At 36.9% G+C, this 18,660-nt stretch overlaps 1 protein-coding gene across 2 annotated transcripts; it reads left to right on the top strand.

The window, feature by feature from the left end:
• The first annotated feature begins 27 nt into the window (after nt 1–27).
• On the top strand, nt 28–18,473 carry LOC132261627 (PRL-1 phosphatase). 2 transcript variants are annotated; one of them, XM_059760516.1, is made up of 6 exons: nt 28–254; nt 13,317–13,769; nt 14,351–15,136; nt 15,960–16,126; nt 16,191–16,322; nt 16,398–18,473. In XM_059760516.1, the coding sequence occupies exons 3-6, from the start codon at nt 15,017–15,019 to the stop codon at nt 16,507–16,509; spliced, it is 531 nt and encodes a 176-aa protein (XP_059616499.1). In that variant the 5' UTR covers nt 28–254; nt 13,317–13,769; nt 14,351–15,016; the 3' UTR covers nt 16,510–18,473. The 2 variants fall into 2 exon arrangements, with proteins under 2 accessions (XP_059616499.1, XP_059616500.1); XM_059760517.1 differs by lacking the exon at nt 28–254 and adding an exon at nt 11,447–11,560.
• Nucleotides 18,474–18,660: the final 187 nt, after the last annotated feature.

The raw sequence follows: 18,660 nt of genomic DNA, 5'->3' as shown, positions 1-18,660 counted from the left end.
GTGGCAGCCGAAGTCAATCTCGCGGCGTGACCCACTGAACTTGGCCACTGCAGCCATATTGGCATTTGAATTGTCGAGCTGTTCGCCTCTTTCAGTGCAAAATTGTGTGATTTGTGAACCAGGAGGAAAGTGTGATTCTCAAGTGGTGTATTTTTCATCCTGTGTTCCTCCATCGAAATTGTGTGCGTTTGCCAGGTGTTGGAGTAGCAGAGATTCATCAACAACTAATCAACTTGCGTATGGCGATTGTGGTGGTAAGATATCCTAATCTTTTGCCATTTTGTCACATTTCGCGTGAATTCTATACCAAAGTCACCGCAGTCGGCCCTTCCTGGGGGTGTAGAGAGTCAATTTTCGCATTTTCAGCGGGAATTGTGTGTGATATTGCGGGGGAAAAGGGCGGAATGTCTGTGTCCGGGAATCCCCCTTTGAGGTCTGACTTCCCACACATTTGCACTCAGATTCGGGCTGTGCCTCTTTTGTGTTGGTCTCGAGAGACTTCCTGTTTCTCGGGTGACCTTTGACTGGACGCTAAAACGTGTCTTCGCGTCACCTGATAAAATACCTTTCCGCTGACGTCAATCCAGAGAATCCAATTACGATAGTGCATCCGTGGCGCTTTTTGCCTCATATTGTCGGCACGCTGGCTCTGTCCTTGTCATCCCTGTCCGGGAGGCTTGTGTGCTGTCCGAGCGACTGTCTAGAAGACCTCAGATGAGCCTCGCGGTGAGAAAGTGGGGCGATAAGAGGCTTCCGGTGGGCTAAAATTAACTCAATTGACCTCCATGGAGTGGCTAAAAATGGAAGAAGGCGGCAGACTGGGAGAAAAGACGCCGCTGGCCAGAATGTGGCCATGGGGAGTGCTTCAAGGAGACAGGAGACAGCTGGAGGATATGCCAAAGAGACTATAGAGGACTCATTGTTGGCCAAGAGAAAGAGTAGAAGAAAGCGTGCGTGGAAAGTTGTTTCGTCGCCACAAATCGATTTTAAGCATCATTTGAAGGCAAGTTTTCTTTTCTCTCTCTCTCCCTCACTCTCTCTCTCGCTTTCTGTCTCTTGTGAGAGTGAAAATAGTCGGGGAAAAGGAAAATCCCATGAGTTGGACAATGTTGTGAAATAGCGATGGGGAGATTCTGGGGCCCTGCGATGGGGCGCAGCAATTAGACGGCAGGACAGGCCAAAGACCGTGGAATCCGGACTTGAGCCAAAGATGAGGAGGAGTGAAGGGTCAAAAGAATGCCGATGTGAGATGGAGAAACCCGTTCATGCGACCAGACGGTGAATAACCCTCTCAATGCTCAAGCCCATCAACCCAAGAAGAAGAGCAAGAGCGAGAAATTTAGCAACAAAAGGTTCACCAGTCACCAAACTCACGCTTGCTCGCAACCCATAAATTATTCCTGTGTCTTTCACACTGGATTTGGAGGCTCTTCACCTCCTCGCAGGGCTGCCAACATCTGTGGCCTTCTCTCATCCTGTTGATCTCTCGCGTGGCGCTGGAATTCTGCGAAAGCGCGACAAGCCTGTCTGGCATTCAGTGCTTGGGTACACGCTTGTAAATCAATACGATTTCATAATCTCTCGTCATATCTGCAAATCAAAATTGGTGCCTCTCGATGGGAGATAACGCTAATCAAGCTCACGATACCATGAAAATGCTATCTTGCAATTGCCTCAAGATCCCTGAACGACTGTGTGTGCAGAGGTGATTTAGCGGAAAATTGTCTGCAATATTCTTAACCCTTAACCTGTGCTAAAAATAAATTTAAAACTCAATTATACTAATAGCAGAAATGATAGACGAATTGACTCAAGCTGTGCTTTTGTTGATTCAATCTTAAGCCTATTGAGTAATTTAAAAATTTTAAAGGCATTCCTCACTGTAAAAAGATACCATTTCTGACAGACAAGAAAGCAATGATGAGAAGCCAGGAAATACAAAGTGAGTTAGAGTAAAAATGTAGAGCTTTTTTTGGCCAACACAGAAACTAAATACGTTCAATGACTTGGTGTGTGTCCTTCATAGTTAATGATGTCCATTAATATGAGTAGATGGACAAGCTTTCAACAATTTATTGAGTTACTGCGGCAATTGTGGGATTTTTCATATCTTTTTGCGGAGTTATGTGGTTATCTGGATGTGACGTATTCATCTTTATCTTATCTGATAGAAATATATTACGTTCTTCTCGAGAGCTCTTGTTGGTCATTGCAATTATCACGACGAGTTTTAGGAAAATTTTTGTACTCGTGAAAGGCAATTTGTCACATATTTTCTGGCATTTATTTGTGCTTTTTTTTTGTGTATTGAAAAGATTCTCAATGTCAAATAGTAAAGCAAAGACATTGCTTTTAACATTCCTTCTTCCTCTTGTGCCTTGAATTGTCTGCCGCAGAGAGTGTATTGACGGGAAGATTGAAAATTCTTGGGATTCCGCAAACTGGATTAGAGTTTCTTGGAATGGTCATTTGCGGCAAACATTTTTTTTCATTTCACATTCATAGATAATAGAACGAAGAAAGCATGCAAGAAAATCATTGTCATCGAATTGAGTTGAGAATAGGTGAGAAGCACGAATTGGGTCATTTGTTTGTTGTTCTTGTAAACTATTTGGATTCCTCTGACCTTGTTATTATTATTATTATTGGAAAAAGTAATGAGAAAATTTGAACAATTCAATTAATAAGCACCAGAAAACACGATGGCGTATCTGAACAGAGTGTTATTTAATAAAATTATCGCGAATTGCGGACAGAAGCACAGTGACGGGAGGGACGGAGAAATTCTCCGCTGTGTCCTGATGTGGTGGATGTGTTAATAAATAATTTTATTGCACAAGAAATTGTAATTAGATTGGGCCAAGCCATATACAAAGAGGATGTTGCGTGGTGTCGCTTGGGTGTGGGCATAAAAGCTAATTAATTCACTTTTATACATATATTGATTAATGCCGGAGAGAATCGTTAATCACGAAGTGTCTTTAAATACACTTATTATAGTGGTGAATTTAGACAATTTCAAATGCGTTTCCAGAATCTGTAGAAAAAAGTTCTGTCTTAGTTTGTCGATGAAATACGTTTGCAAAATGGTTTTATAGCATTTTAGGTCATTTCTTTGCTGGCGCCAAAAACTCACGGCACGTCACAGCCTTGAAGTGAACATTTTATCATCGCAAATGAGACTGACGTTGTATTAGAAGAAAAGTGACTTTCAATTTACTTAAATGAAGAGCGATGGTATTCATTGTCACACCGAAATCGATGAATTTCTGAGAAGTGTGGTTATTAATGGAATAATTGAATGATATAAAGAGCCATTTGAGGAATATATATTCCAGCGAGGAAAAACACCTGCTGTGAAAATATAAATTTAATGCTGTACACAAGTTTCATTGATAAAATCAACGCATATGTGGTTGCTTTGGCTATTGATAAAGAGCAGCAGAGCGAGTGGAAAATTATCAACTTGGTGGAAAATGTTTAGTCTATCAATAGGCACACTGCTTCATTCATGCGACATGGGGAAAATGTTCTACTGCATTACTTTGTCTCCGCGAATGAAATGTGCACAGACATTTATATAACACATATTTGAGTGTAATGCAGAAAATTTTTATCGCCACCAAGAAGAGCGACTGCATCATTTTCGAAAAACTCCCCTCAGCAGATGTTTCATGTCCTGTTACATTTTCATTGGCGCACACAAAGTTTGCATTCTTTCCGTCTCTCGTGTTACATAGTTTAAATTGCAATTTTGTCATGAAATGCTTTGGGGTGGTCGATATGATGGATGTGACATGTGAAGATGTAATTGGAATGAGGGAAGAGGGGCATAATGGAATTCAGCTTCGCTTTGATCGTTTAGCTATTAAGTCGCTCTAAAATTGTTTGACAATGTCACTTTACATCCGATGTCGGTTTTGCGAGTATTAAATTTTATTGAACTTCCATCAAAATGTTTTTATTATTATTTAATTGTGGTTTGGTTGAGTGGAGAATAAAAATTGCAATCGATTTGTTTGGTTTGGGTGTGTGTATTTTAAAAGCCATTCATAATGCATGACGCAGTGTATATGAAAAAAGCGTGAAATAGGAACATCAGTTCATTGAGAAAGAATTGCAAAAACATTTCGATAAATAAATTGACTCACAAATGTTCAGTTAATGGTGGGAATTTAGTAAATTTAATGATAAATTAGGTTATAAACAACGAACAATTTTCTGAGAAACTCATGAGAATTCTTTATGGTGGTATAAAATATAATCATCTGACCTTTCTTGGAATCCACATGCATTTCTAGCGTGTAACAGCTGACAAGACAGTCTATTTTAAGTCTACCTAAGACTATCAACGAATAGTTCTTAAAGAAGTTCGCTAACTACAGTATGGTCTTATTTCAATTGTGAGAAATGGAATTGTTGTTATGATAATTTTTGAATTCTGAAAAAGTGTCGTAGAACTTCTTCAATTATGAAATATTTTATATCGTATCTTCTTGGCAGATGTTTTATGTTCATTTTTGGTTGGTATCGTGAATTTTTTGCCTGCCGAAACGTATATTTTTGCAAAAGTGTCCTCGTTATGGTGGAAACGTGGCGTGCAGAAGGAGTTAAGGAAGAAAAAGAGTCATAAACCAACGAAACACCATACAATTGAATTGGTATTTTCATGTAATCTACCTCTCCTTCCTGTGGAGAGAAATTGGCGACTTTCTTCTTTTGTTACACGTTTCAACCATTTATGCAAATGTTGAGTAAAATAAATCAGCAATTCTTGAATCATATTAACCTCGAGGGAAGGTTTCTTTCCTCTGTGACTTCTTCACCTATTAAATCAACATGATACACTCGCCACACACAACTTAGAGATAAAAAAATGAGAACGTGGACTGGATAAAGATAAACAATATTTATTTATCCTCTATGACAATGTGTTGACGGCGACAAAGGCGCGTTGTATGGAATTTAATACGTTTTTGCGGCACGATTTTATAATGATGTACTATATAATGTAAACAAATAATCATGCATTTTCTATTCTGCTTACTCAGTTTGTGAGGATTGCAAATTATGATTAAGGTGTTTTAAAGTGATCCCAACATGACAGTATCAGTTTCAGAGATATCTCTTAGTTTATATTGTGATTTGAGGATGATGTCTTCCGCGACAGACAATATATCAAATTGCAGAGACTTTGTGATTAGGTTGATAAGACAAATTTACGGAGAAATCCTCAATTATTTCATATTATATCATGGTGTAACGAGTATAAGGTGGCCTCATACTGAAATCGCTCTACGCGTGACGTCACAAGCAGAAACCAAACTTGCATTTTGTATGGAAAAATGGACTTTTTCTCTGTTTTTTGGCTTTTTTGGGTATTCTTCGCTATAAAGTACCCATTGGCTCATATCAAAAGATGCGCCAATATTTCATCTATCTAATTATGAAGCTCTAGAGGAATTTTAAGACATATTATTAACCTTTTTTAAGCATTTTCTGAGACGAAACATCCTTACGCTGCTCAATACCATGCCACAGGTCTCACACACATCAGTCGGACACACGCATGGAAAAAAGACACTCCGTTGCAAGAAATTTGCACCACTGGCAGTGGTGTTTTCAAATTTTGAAATATTCCCATTCTGAATAAGAAGTTTTTTCATCGCGCCTTTTGCGACCTGGGTGATCTCAACTCCTTGCCTAGCAAGTTATAGCCTTTGGAGCGCGAGTCGTGCGTTGATAAAAGCGCTTTAGCGCCCAAAGAATCGCCAGGAGAAAGAGATAATCGCCGTCGTCGTGACGCCGCGGATGTAGGAGGGTTCGATTCGGTCCCGTTCTTCTGGCCACTTAGAGGATGAAAAATCTTACATAACAGTATGAAAAACTACATTCAGTATCTATTCCGTCAGTGGGGTATTCCCGCCATCTCGGTGTATTGCCGCCAACAAGGCAGGGCTCCTGCTCTTTTAAGAAGATCTTGAGCGGTTATGGAAATCCCATCCCTTCTTTGGTGTATCGCAAAATTGCCGAAATACATGTGTGATATTTAAACCATTTACATATTTGCATTACACTCAATAAATTTTATGGCCCTAATAACCTCTTGCAAAATTAGTAAGCAGTTTAGTTATGGGCGCTATGTCCAAACAAAATGTACTTCTCTACCTGAGGACCTTTTGAGCACTATATGGCCAAATTTGAATAGCATTTAGTTAAAAGAGAAAGAATATTACATTACAGGCTCTGGCGCTTGCTAAAGAGAAAAGAGACAGAAATGCAAATTTCAGCCATGGAAATATGTAAGTTCAGATTTTTTATGATAGGTACTCCTTTTCAAGCAACAATTTTATGATTCTTAAGGACAAATTCGGTATTTAGGGTTTTTCCTTAAAAGATAGTCCATATTATCAGTCTTTGCAAAAATTTCGATCTGTGAAGATGCCTGTGAAGTGTGTCGTGTTGGGATGTAAAAACTATGGTGTGAAGGGAAAAGATTTAAAGTTTTTTGCTTTTCCTAAAGATCCAGTGATTCAAAAGCAGTGGACGAGTTTTACGAGGAATCAGAAGTGTAATGTGAAAAGATCGCGCATATGCTCAGAACATTTCAAATCAGAGGATTTACTAAATTCAACGAGTTTGAAATATGAAGTTCTTGGACGCAAATGTCGCGGAAAAGTACTTAAAGATGACGCAGTACCGAGCATATTTGAACCACAACTAAAAGATGCAAGACTCCTTCGTGTAGAAAAGCGGAATCAAAAGACTGTTGTGAATAACGTACTTAAAAAACATGTTGCTGCGGAAAATAGGTCAGTGAAATATCGATGCCAATCTATGTCGATTCGATTTTTTTAGAATTAAATCAATTAGAATACTTTTTAATATACCATTGTATATATTTTCTTTTAAAAATAGCACTATTCCATTAAGCAACGTGACAGATCATGAAAATATGAACGTGAATCACTCGCCAAAAATCACATATCTTTCAAGCTCTTCTCAAACAGATGATATTGTGGAATATCGAGAAGTTAATCTTTTGTAAGTGAATAATATACCAAATTTGAATTAAGGCTAATGAATTCTTGGTTAAATTTTAGACTTCAAGAAATGTTGGAAGTGAAACAGAGGTGCTTAATATTGGAAAAGGAGAACGCAAAGCTCAAAAATCAGAATTCTCAAATGTCCATTGAACTGGAGAGGTTAAAGAAAAACTTAACGCCCACTCAAGTGAAAATGATTGTCGATGAGAAATCTAAAACTCACTGGACGTCAAATGATATTTCAATATTCCTAACGCTTTTTTCGCGTGGTGCAAAGGCCTACGAATTCATGAGACAAGAGCTGAAATACCCCTTGCCATCCAAGGCAACTTTGCAAAGATGGGCAGCGAAAATTAAAACTCCACCTGGGTTCCAAGATGTGGTTTTTCCACTGCTGAAGGAAAAATTTGAGGATGATCTGGACAGACTTGTAGTGCTATCTTTTGATGAAATGGCAATTGATGGAAAATTGTGTTTTGATGTCTCAAATGATTGTATTATGGGACCACATTCTAACGCCCAGGTTATTATGGCGCGTGGTTTGGTAAAGGGATGGCATCAACCTATTTTCTACGCATTTGATCAGAAAATGACACTTGATATCGTATTCGAAGCAATACAGCGGCTCAAGTCTATAGGCTTCACTGTGCATGCGGTAGTCCATGATCTTGGGGGAGGAAATAGAGGCTTGTGGCGTGATCCAAGAGTGGCCCTGACTGAAGAAGATTGCAGGTAAAATTTTTTGGGGAAATATTCTTTTTCAAATATTTATGAAGTTTTATCAGTTTTAGATGCCCTGGTTCTGCACAGGAAATCTACATATTTCCAGATGTGCCCCATCTTATAAAACTCATTCGGAATCATTATTTAGATCATGGCATTTTTTGGAATGGGGTTAAAATAACTTCTGACCCCATCTACGAACTTCTCCAGATCATGGACGATTGTGAACTGAACATTGCTCACAAGATTGGACTGAAAAACCTGACAGTACAAGGAGTTGAACGACAAAAAGTAAAGTTGGCGGTTGAATTACTTTCGCACACTGTGGCATGTGCAATCGAGGAATTGGGGAAGAGGGGACTTCTTAAATCGCCAAACTGGAAAGATGTCGCCAAATTCCTTAAAATGTGCAACGACTGGTTTGACGTGATGAACACCAAAGTGCCACATAAAGACTCCCGATGCAGAGTCAAGGCTTTTGGTCTCGCGTCTGAAATCCAGAATGAGATATTAAATGCCATGGAGGACTTTGCCCAAAATGCTCGTGTTCTTAAGATATCGTCAAAAACGAAGTCAGAATATGCTGCAAAAAATAAAGTACATTTCCAAAATGGAATTGTGCGGTCTATCCGATCTATAAGAAAGTTGTATATTGATATGAATGCACAATATAAATTGGAATATATTCTGACCGACCGCTTAAATCAAGACGTATTAGAGAACTTTTTCTCCAGAATACGTAGCATGGGCTATTTAAACGGGAATCCTGATTGTTTGGCGTTTTGTGGCAGATTCAAGAGATATCTATGCTCGTCCAGGAATTCCAAGACATCAAAGCATCAAAACATCATGCCACTAACAATACACGGATCTTGTGCAGTCACAGAAACTGTATTTGAAAATATGCCAGAGTCAGCAACGGTAATTGATCCACTATACGTCGAAGAGGAAAATAGTGAAGATCGACCGTCTGACCAAATTAGGATTCCCCGGAAAGTCCCGAGAGAAGTTATTGAGAGTTGTGGGCTCCAATATGTGGCGGGTTTCGTCGCATATAAAAGGCGACGAGATGAAGATTTGGGAGCCCCAACTTCAAAAAAAACGAAACTCACAGCCATGGCAAGTTGGGTTCGATCCATTTCCGAAGGTGGCCTCTACGAACCCAACGAAAAATTTTTGAAAGAGGCCACGCTGATGGAGAGAGTGTTCCGGGAGTATAATCCAAATGGGAAACTCAACAAAAATGGGAATTACATGGAGAATTTGTTGAGTAAAATGAGGGGACAACTAGTAAGTTGTTCCCAAGAGACCCAAAGATTATACTTCCGGACACGAACCCATATCCGCATACGGCGGTTGTATTTAAAAGGAAAACAACGACGTGCGGAGAAGTCTCGGAAAAAACTAAAGAAAGTAAGTACATAAAATCCTTTCCAGTTTTAAATTTCTGTCTTGAAGTAACTAATTATTTTCATTTTTTGCAGTATACATAAGAGCGGATCGTGTATTTGGTGGGGAAGTTGAAGATCTCAACCACATTCTTCCAATATGAGTTTCGGGCAAAAGAGATGTTCCGTGCAATCAGGTCAGGACAAGGAGCAATCGACGTGAGGAACTAACGAGCTGCGTGATTGAGGAGGGAAGGAATAGGAAGGACGCACTCATGAGGTTCCTCAGAGAACGCGAAATTAACAATGTGATGTGAAATATATTCTATCTGTAACCCAATGATTTCAGTTTCGGCCCATTATATTATACATATAAAATCACATTTAGTGCTGATTACATTTAAGACAAATGGTAATATTATGGCAATAATAAATAAATGGCAATAATCAATAAAATTTTTTAGAAAATAAATTTTTTCATTAATTTTAGAAATTGTAATATTTGAGATTTCAAAATTTTGTACAAGTGGTGCAAATTTCTTGCAAGGGAGTGTCGTCTTTTCCTATGCGTGTTTCCAAATTGTGTTTGTAAGACGTGCGTGAGACCTGTGGCATGGTATTGAGCAGCGTAAGGATGTTTCGTCTCAGAAAATGCTTAAAAAAGGTTAATAATATGTCTTAAAATTCCTCTAGAGCTTCATAATTAGATAGATGAAATATTGGCGCATCTTTTGATATGAGCCAATGGGTACTTTATAGCGAAGAATACCCAAAAAAGCCAAAAAACAGAGAAAAAGTCCCTTTTTCCATACAAAATGCAAGTTTGGTTTCTGCTTGTGACGTCACGCGTGAGACAGACTGATGCATTTTCTGGCCCTTTCGTTTTGAGTATGAGACCACCTTATACTCGTTACACCATGATATTATATAGACAAAAATACGGTCGGAAGAAGAGCAGAGCGAGAGAAAGATGCGAAAAGTGTTTATGAAGTGTGTCATTCAATCTCTACGGCAAGATGCGACATCGCAATCGCAAGAGTTAAACATTTGAGACGTCAATATTAAAAGAAGATGAAACAGAAGAATACACAACAGTAATCATGTGATAATTGTATTTCGTGTGGCGCCAACGACTTTATTTATGTGTTGGTAATTTGCGATTATGTGTTGGTCTGCACAGTGTTGAGAGTGGAGGATGAATCATAGAGATTTGATAGGAGAAAAAAAGATAGAAGAGGCAGGCAAAATTTCCACAAAGTTGAAAACAAGACAATGTAAAGCTAAATTTAATACGAGCAGTGAAAAAGTTGGTTGAAAATAGTTAGAATGGGCATATTTGCCATTTAAGTGACGAATGTTGCAGCCACATGCAAGTCATTGTGAAAACATCATGTGTCACTGTCAAGATTAATTTAACCAGAATAATCCTGAATTAATCTCGAACGATTGTTAATTTGTTAACAAGTCCAAAAATGAATTTTGGCAAATAATGTCAGGGAACATTTGTAATTTGAGATAAACGTGAAGAAATTTCTATCTCAATTAAACACAACTCTGTCGGAGAAGAAAATTTGCTGATATGTGTATGTGATTAAGTGAGAAGATATGTCGCAAAACGCTCAGTCTCATTCATTGAGTAGCTCGACGCAGTCCTAGGAAATAAGGTATTACATGGCTTTTGTGAGATCTGTTGATGCACAGTTTAATTTGTCCTCGCCGAGTGTCATTTAGATATAATCGAGTTGTTAGATACAGATCACTCTGCTGCTTCGCTGTGTTGACTTAAGTGGTAATTGTATAGATCAGTATATATTCATTTGTGTTTAAGCTAATGCATGCACACATGAGTTGAGAGATGTTCTATTAATATGCGGCAAGAGGGGAAGAACGACTGATCACTGAATATTCTGAGGAATGATTCTCATGCGGATGAACATAGTGAAGTGTGTATTTAGCAGAGGAGGAGGAAAGAGACACGGAGAGTGAGAGATCAGGAGATATACACAAGGTCAAGGGTAGATAAAACACTGTCTCAAGCAGAAAATGTGTGACTTTTCCTCACAGATTCAAATCACCTCTGTCGTGGACGCCCGGGTGCCGCAAGTATGTTGATCACAGAGCTGAGTGCATGCTAGATCGCAGATTTCCCCTCATTTCTCCATGGCGCGCAGTGTTTTGACGATATTAATATGAGTCTATGTATGTTTGAGGAAAGAGTGTCTGTCTCTCAATGTTAATTGAGTGACCTAAAGTTGCTTTCGAAGCGTCAGCAGGAGTAGTGAAGAGAGACATAAAGTCACTTGCCAGTATTTTCTCTGAATTGGTCTGAATAGGAAACTCTTGCAGACTTGCTGGTTTTGTCCCATCAGTGGATAATATATCGAGTATCTGGCAATCGTCTAGGTAAACAGAGAGTGAAGAATCACGTGTAATCCTTATCGAATATTATAATTTCTTGTGGTATCTTTTGAAATTGATATACCAAATATTTTGTATTTCACTTCATTTCAACTCTTTCCACAAAAATGTGCTACAATGGGGATAATGACCAAAAAGTGTGTTTTTATTTAAGGTACACAATCTGACAAAAATAATTTGTTTTGAGCCAAATTAATGAAAATAAATAACAGAGTTAAGATAGTGTAATAAAGTGTGCGCAGACAAAATACTCATGGGATTATTTTAAGTCATTTTGGATATTCTTGGCCTGATGTTTGAGTCGCAAAAGCACCATTAGTGATGGACTTTTTTTCTTGCTCAAGTGATGTGCCAAAAATGCCACGAGAGTGTGACCAGAGAGAGGGAAAGAGGCTGTTGCGGGGTGAAAGGAAGGGAGGAAAAATATGTGTAGAGTCGCACTGTGTGACAGACAAAAACAAATTTAACATGAACCATTGGGTGAAGAAAATATTTTGTAAATATGAATAGTTCTTGGATATGAAGATAAAAAAGTGTGTAGTTTTATGGCATATGGAACAACTATTACTATTTTATATCTTTTCAACATTCATATGAATGAGAAACTAAAATTTCAGTATGTTTTACTGGGTAATTTAAAAAAAAATCTCAATCTGTTGCATTATCTTTATATGATTGGCGTATGAAAACTCTTGATTTGTCATGGAAAGAAAGAAAGAAGAAAGAAAGTTATTGATTTATTTGAACACTGCCTTATTATTAATTTTATCGTGGAAACACACAAAGTTGAAATGACAAGGTTGAGACCTTTTTGCCACTGAAAAGAAACTCAAAATTATAGTCCTTTTTGATCATATGTATATTTATTATAACAACCCCACAAAGTGGATGCAATGTAACTGTAAGAAAAAGAGAACGGTTTTCGTGTTTTTTTTTCTTATTTTTAAAGAATCACTTTACTAGCAGAAGAAAATAAAGTAGAAACATAGAAGTAGATCGCAATTTCGAGCCCAATTAATTAAAATTCGAGACGTCATTTATGGTGGAAAAATGTAGTTTATCTGTTGAAACTAAATCTAGGGGTCAGACACAAACAGTTGATGTTAAGATATTACAGTGACGATTCCACAGACACTTTGAACAGTAAATTGATTACAATAGTTTTGAGACTTTATGCATAAATTATGGCGTGGCAGTGGTTTTTAGATAAACTCCCACTTTTGCTGTCATATCTACCGGATATAATTATCGATGTGCTTTTTCTATATAGTTTCCACTATATGCACTAGTTAAGAGAGAGGGGGATGTGCGATGATTTACAAGATTGCAGATAAGAGAGATGTTCTGGTCATGATGATTTCATGAATGAATCAGCTCGGCTAATTTAGTGAAAATCTATCTGGGTTGCGAGAGATCTTTGCTAAGACACTTTTCCGAAATTATTGCATGTTTTGAGAAGCCATCGAGATATTGTGCTGAAGTTTAGAGATATTTCTCAGAAAAATTCTCCTTTTTGAAACGCATGTTTGCTGAAATGACGCAATAAAGTTAATTTGATTATAATCTTGTTTGGATGAGAATTTATGGCAAAATAAAAATGGTTTTCTACTCATTCTGCGTTGAACATCTCTCTCTCTCTCTCTGTCTGGGCGGGAATATGGTTGAGAATTCCACATGAAATGATTCTTAATTACAATGGAGAGTCTAATGAGTAATTTTGTGTATCGTTTTCTAATTGCAGTCAGTTCGAGTAGTCCCAACATCTATGGAGTTTCAATTGGACAGCGGCGAATACTGCCAGGCTCAGCACAAATAAAAAGGACAAGAGGAAGCTAGAAAACTAAGATTACAAAATAATTACAATAAGCAGCGTGTGGCGTAAGAAGGAAAATAGTAAAGACACTGATATAAGAGAAACACGTAAAGTAGTGTGAAGTGGAGTTATCCTAAAATTGTGACACTTGCAACCATTAAGAATTTTCGTTAGGAGCTAAGCAAAAGAAAGTGATAGTGTTGTTTTGTGTATAAGCAAGAGTAGGTTGCCGTTTTGTTCAACATCCATGCCCAGCATGTTGAATGTGTGAAAAGGAGAACAAGACGAAGTAATTTGGTGCATATCAGAGGAGAAAAGAAGTCAGAAATACTTGATCAACAACACCCTTTAAAAAATTAGGACGGAAAAGTCGTGAATTCGGTGAGTATTTTTACTTTTAAGCTTTAATAATTTGACGTAAATATTGTTTCTCAAATTATTATCAGTAAAAATATATGGTCAGTGTATGTTTTTTCTTGCGGGTTGACACTGTCATGGGTGAAAGCAGAGAAATGTAAAAATAATATTTCGCCCACGCCAATAAATTGCCAATTTTATACAATTTTGCATTTGTGGTGAAAAATATATTGAATGCAGATTGAAAGCGCGGCAATTGAGTGTCAAAAAAAGAGTGCCGACAGAAATTTTTTGGTGCTTCGTGAAAATGTAATTCACCATGAAGTGAAATTTAAATTGAGTGTGAAGAAAAATGATTAAATATAGGGGAAAATGTGCAGGATTTTGTTGAATATTTTAGAGAGGCACACATTGAAGCGACATTATGAGAATAGAACTTCTCTTTCTTTAAACTTGAGACAATAAGCTTTTGTATGTTTAGCAATTTGAAGAAGAAAAAAATTAGCAATAATTTTCACTACTTTACTTAGCATCTATTTTGAGAAAGAAGGTCACTAATGTTTGTTTTTATCAATTTGATGTGTTTTCTTCTCTTCTCTTTCAAGGTTTACGGATAAGAACGCAAAATATTTTTGGTAGTGAGTGATTGATAGAGAGAAAAGAGTTCAATTGGAGAAAATAGGAGAAAGGAGAGGCAATTTTTACATAAAATAGAGAGTATAAAAAATTGAGAATCGCTAATACCATTAAAGTTTAAGTATAACTCTGTAGTTTTCTAAAGAATTTTTGTAATTGTGTATTACTTGTGATAGGCTCTTCCTCGTACATATTCATTTTTCATCTTAATTTTCTTGTAAATTCTCTATCGTTTCCTCTCACTTTTCTTTATCCACTGATTAGGACAGAAAAAAAATAACAAACAAGCAGGCGAGAATTTACAATTTTAGATAGACAATTTTTAAATGACGTCCGATTGATTGGAAAGAAGAAAAAAAATTGTAGTAATATTGAGAAGACAAAATATTTTAAAGAGAGAGAGCAAACCAGGGAATTTTACGTTAGAAGGGAGTGCAAATAATTTGTCAGTCAGTTGAATTTTGATAAATTTTCCGTTTTATACTTGCGAAATATTGTGAGAAGGAAGCAAACTTCATAAATAACTTTTTTTTGCTGAGGAGTTGCGACAAGTAGATTTTCTCTTTTGGAGAGAGTGTCTTTTCTCAAGAAGAAGCACAGCAAGTTTTTGGATCTTTTCCTGGGGTTTCGGTGGAATGAGCAGCATCATGCGTCAGAAGGACATTAGACCAGCTCCAGCCCGGATTGAGTTCAAGGGCATGAAGTTCCTCATCACAGATCGGCCGTCGGATCACACAATTCACTCCTATATTCTGGTGAGTTTTTTTTTACAACTGTAGAGTTGAGGAGAAAAAGAAGAGCCTTTCGCACTATTTTATTCATGACATTTCGGTATTTTATCGCCTACGATTTGCACGAGAGAAAATGTGTTTTAGTGCCAAATTGACGATAAATCTCAATTCCACTTTGCTGGTGTACAACATGAACCTCTTTGAGATGTATAATGGTACAATTTTTTTCTGTTGAGATGGGATTAGATGGAAAATAATTAGTTTCTTTCTTTGCTTGAATTCCTTGCTGTGAATTGATAATAATTGCGGCTTATTTATTTTTCTACAATCAAATATTACTGCTCTTCTCGGAAACGGCGAGAGAATTTTCTATTGTATGTGGTGTGTTTGAAAGTGAAATTTTGCTGTGAAAATGTGTTTATATCAAATTCAAAAGTTTAATCCAAAAAATGTTTAAATGCGCACAAAAGAGATAATAAAGTGCAAGTTTTTAAAAATGTAGAATTCGTTTGAAATTTATTTTTAGACACTTTGAGGAAATTTGTTTGAATAGCTTCCTGGAAATTGTGTGAGTCAGACAAAGAAGTTTCCACTTTCCGCACTGATGAAGAGCATTTAATATGACAATGGTTCTGATGTTTGTCGAACTATATAGATTTCTGAGAAATTGAGCCTTAATTGTGATTAAAATTCTCCTGAATATGCAAATGAATGAGCAATGAATCTTGGCTGAATATGTGATCAAGATGCCGATGGAGGTCAAATTCATGTTTTCCCAGATCATTTGAGTTGAGTTTTGCCATGAGAAGAGTTAATGATGTGTCGCACTGTTTTGCTCTGCTTGCAGGAACTGAAGAAGCACGATGTGAGCACCGTGGTGAGAGTGTGCGAGCCGTCTTATAAGATCGACGAGCTCAAGACTCAGGGAATTGTGGTGCGCGATTTGGCCTTTGAGGACGGAACATTCCCGCCACAGAATGTCGTCGACGAGTGGTTCGAAATTCTCCGGCAAAAGTGAGTGGAAGAAAACACCGTTGAAACTAGTCTGAATTTCTGATGATGATTCTTTCCTGAACAGGTATCAAGAGAATCCCGAGGCATGCGTCGCTGTGCATTGCGTGGCTGGACTCGGAAGGGCTCCGGTGCTTGTGGCTCTGGCGCTGATTGAATTAGGTCTCAAATATGAAGCAGCTGTTGAATTGATTCGGGAGTGAGTAGAGGCTTTTGCATGGAGGATGGCGGAAGACGTACTAACCTTTGGGATTGTTTTGCTCTGACTTTGCAGCAAGCGTCGCGGTGCTATCAACTCTAAGCAGCTGTCCTACTTGGAGAAATACAAGCCCAAATCTCGTCTCAAGCACAAGAATGGCCACAAGAATTCATGCAGCGTGCAATAAATATCAGAAAAACCCACCAGGCAAAGTGTTCATTTTTTAAACTGATGATTAACTTACTACTTAAAACATGGAAGATAAAAACACGAAGATGAAAGAATATCTACGATTTAGAAGAGAAAGAGTAAATCCATTTGAGGATCCTTTCGATGAAAGACAATTTTGCCATTTCGTTTCTTTTTCTGGAAAAAAATTTTTCGTCAAATTTCATTTTCTACTTTTACCATATTTCTACTTTCACCTTGTAAATGCGAGAAAAAATTATATGATAATATTAAATTGTTTATAAATTGTAAAGCTTCCTTACAAAATCACTTGTAATGTAGTAATGAAAATGATGAAAAAAATCAGACACGCCAAAAAAGCAGGAATCATTTTTGAGAAGCAATTTGTATTTCTTTATTGAGAGCGCGAGATGGTAATTGAGCGAGAGGAAAATATTTTCAACTTTTGTGCACAATATTTCCGGATTGTGAATCAGAGAAAAGAAGGAAAACCTATGATTTTTTTTTAATAAACATTTGAGAAAATGATTTCACACGAAAATAGCTGAAAAATGAATGCATTTGTCAAATAAAAAAATAGATTATAAGAAGATAAAAATAATAAAGAATATGTGGTCATTACACCGTTTTGAGACATGTCGCGAGTCACTGCAAGGAAGGATTTAGTTTGCGAAGGAAAATATCTGCTAAATTTCTATGATAAATTTAAGGGAAGGAATGAGAAATTCTTTTTCAATGTGTTTCTTAAAACAATTCTTGAGCGTAAGTGTAGTCAAACCTTAAATAGAATAAATGCTATTTTTTATTATTTAATCATTCACATTGACGACTTATAGCGCTATATATATTTCTTTTTACATAGACACAATGAAGTGATGAGAGGAAGGAAGGAGAAATAGGAAATAAAACAATCACCAATTAGTTGAATGTCTACTGCAATACGAAGAAACAAACTTCTGGGAGTTGATATTACACTGAATATGACAAAGAATTTAAGTTTTTTCCCATGAACTAAAGAAGGTCCATGTTTTGTAGACAATTCTCGTGAATTCATAGAGATTTTCATTGAATTCCCCCCATGTAAAGCATACTAAGGAAAGAAGAGTAATGAGAAGTATTATTAATTTTCTCTCGAGGTTTGCAAAGATCTTGTTTCTTTTTTATAAAATAACAACAAAGGAAAAGCTTTTCCTTGCGATCGAGAATAAGAAGAAAGTGTCATCCAATAACTCCAACCATGAAACTAACTAAAGATTAAGAGAAAAAATCGCTGTTCAACGACTTCGCAAGAGCAAGAAAGGTAACTTCTTAACTTAAGTGCAGACAAACACTATTTGCTAATGAAATTGTGGTTATAATTGAACGACTTTTTATAATAACTTTAAGAGATCAAAGGAGGATGAAAGGAAACTCTGAGAAAATCTTTAATGAAAAAAAAAATAATAGTAAAGTGACTGACTGTATTGCTATATTGTAAATTTGTTAGTCCAATTTTATTTATAAAAGGAAGAGAAGAGATGATAATGAGTTTTACGGGAAGTAAGAAGAAAATTGCGAACATCTGATTAGGGGAAAATTGTTACGAAAGACGGGAAAGGGGGAAAATGGGGAAATTCGAAGACAACCATCACAAAACACACTACATAGTAATCTCAGAACTTACTAAAGTGCTTTTTTGTAGTGTATTTTAAGTAACATTTTAAAGAACTAATAGAATGCGTCGATTTATATTGAGGGAAATCTTGATACGCCACTGTTAATTCCATTTCTATTTATTTACACACCGAAAGGACTTGCTCTTTTCATGAAGGAAGAGCGCTTAAATCATCTTCCGCGAAAATTTGCGCGTCCGTCTTTCTTAACAATTAGTTTTTCTCTCATCATTCAAAAGGAAAACAACATGATAGGCAATTTTATGAATTATTGTAATAAAATAAATACTAATAAATATATACCAAACCATGATTTGTCTAATTTATTCGTATTGTTGTTTTTTTCCACACTTCTTCTGATTATGAGGATTGTCCGGAACTCTTTTATGGCGCGACGCAACAGAAAACATACGCGGAACAGTATTTAGGGTAAGATTCTATGAGACAGAACGACAGAACACAATACTATTTCACTTCCTATTGTTGAGTCCTTTTGA

This window comes from Phlebotomus argentipes, unplaced genomic scaffold (assembly GCF_947086385.1).
Source record: "Phlebotomus argentipes unplaced genomic scaffold, Phlebotomus argentipes genome assembly contig_15, whole genome shotgun sequence".
NCBI classification, from domain to species: Eukaryota; Metazoa; Arthropoda; class Insecta; order Diptera; family Psychodidae; genus Phlebotomus; species Phlebotomus argentipes.
Note: the sequence above shows the minus strand (reverse complement) of the source record. Positions and strands in the feature narration are given on the sequence as shown.

Coding starts and splice junctions, on each gene's coding strand:
- LOC132261627 (XM_059760516.1), top strand. CDS start 15,017: ATGAGCAGCATCATGCGTCAGAAGGACATTAGACCAGCTCCAGCCCGG. Junction 15,137..15,959: donor CAATTCACTCCTATATTCTG/GTGAGTTTTTTT, acceptor CTCTGCTTGCAG/GAACTGAAGAAGCACGATGT. Junction 16,323..16,397: donor GCTGTTGAATTGATTCGGGA/GTGAGTAGAGGC, acceptor CTGACTTTGCAG/CAAGCGTCGCGGTGCTATCA.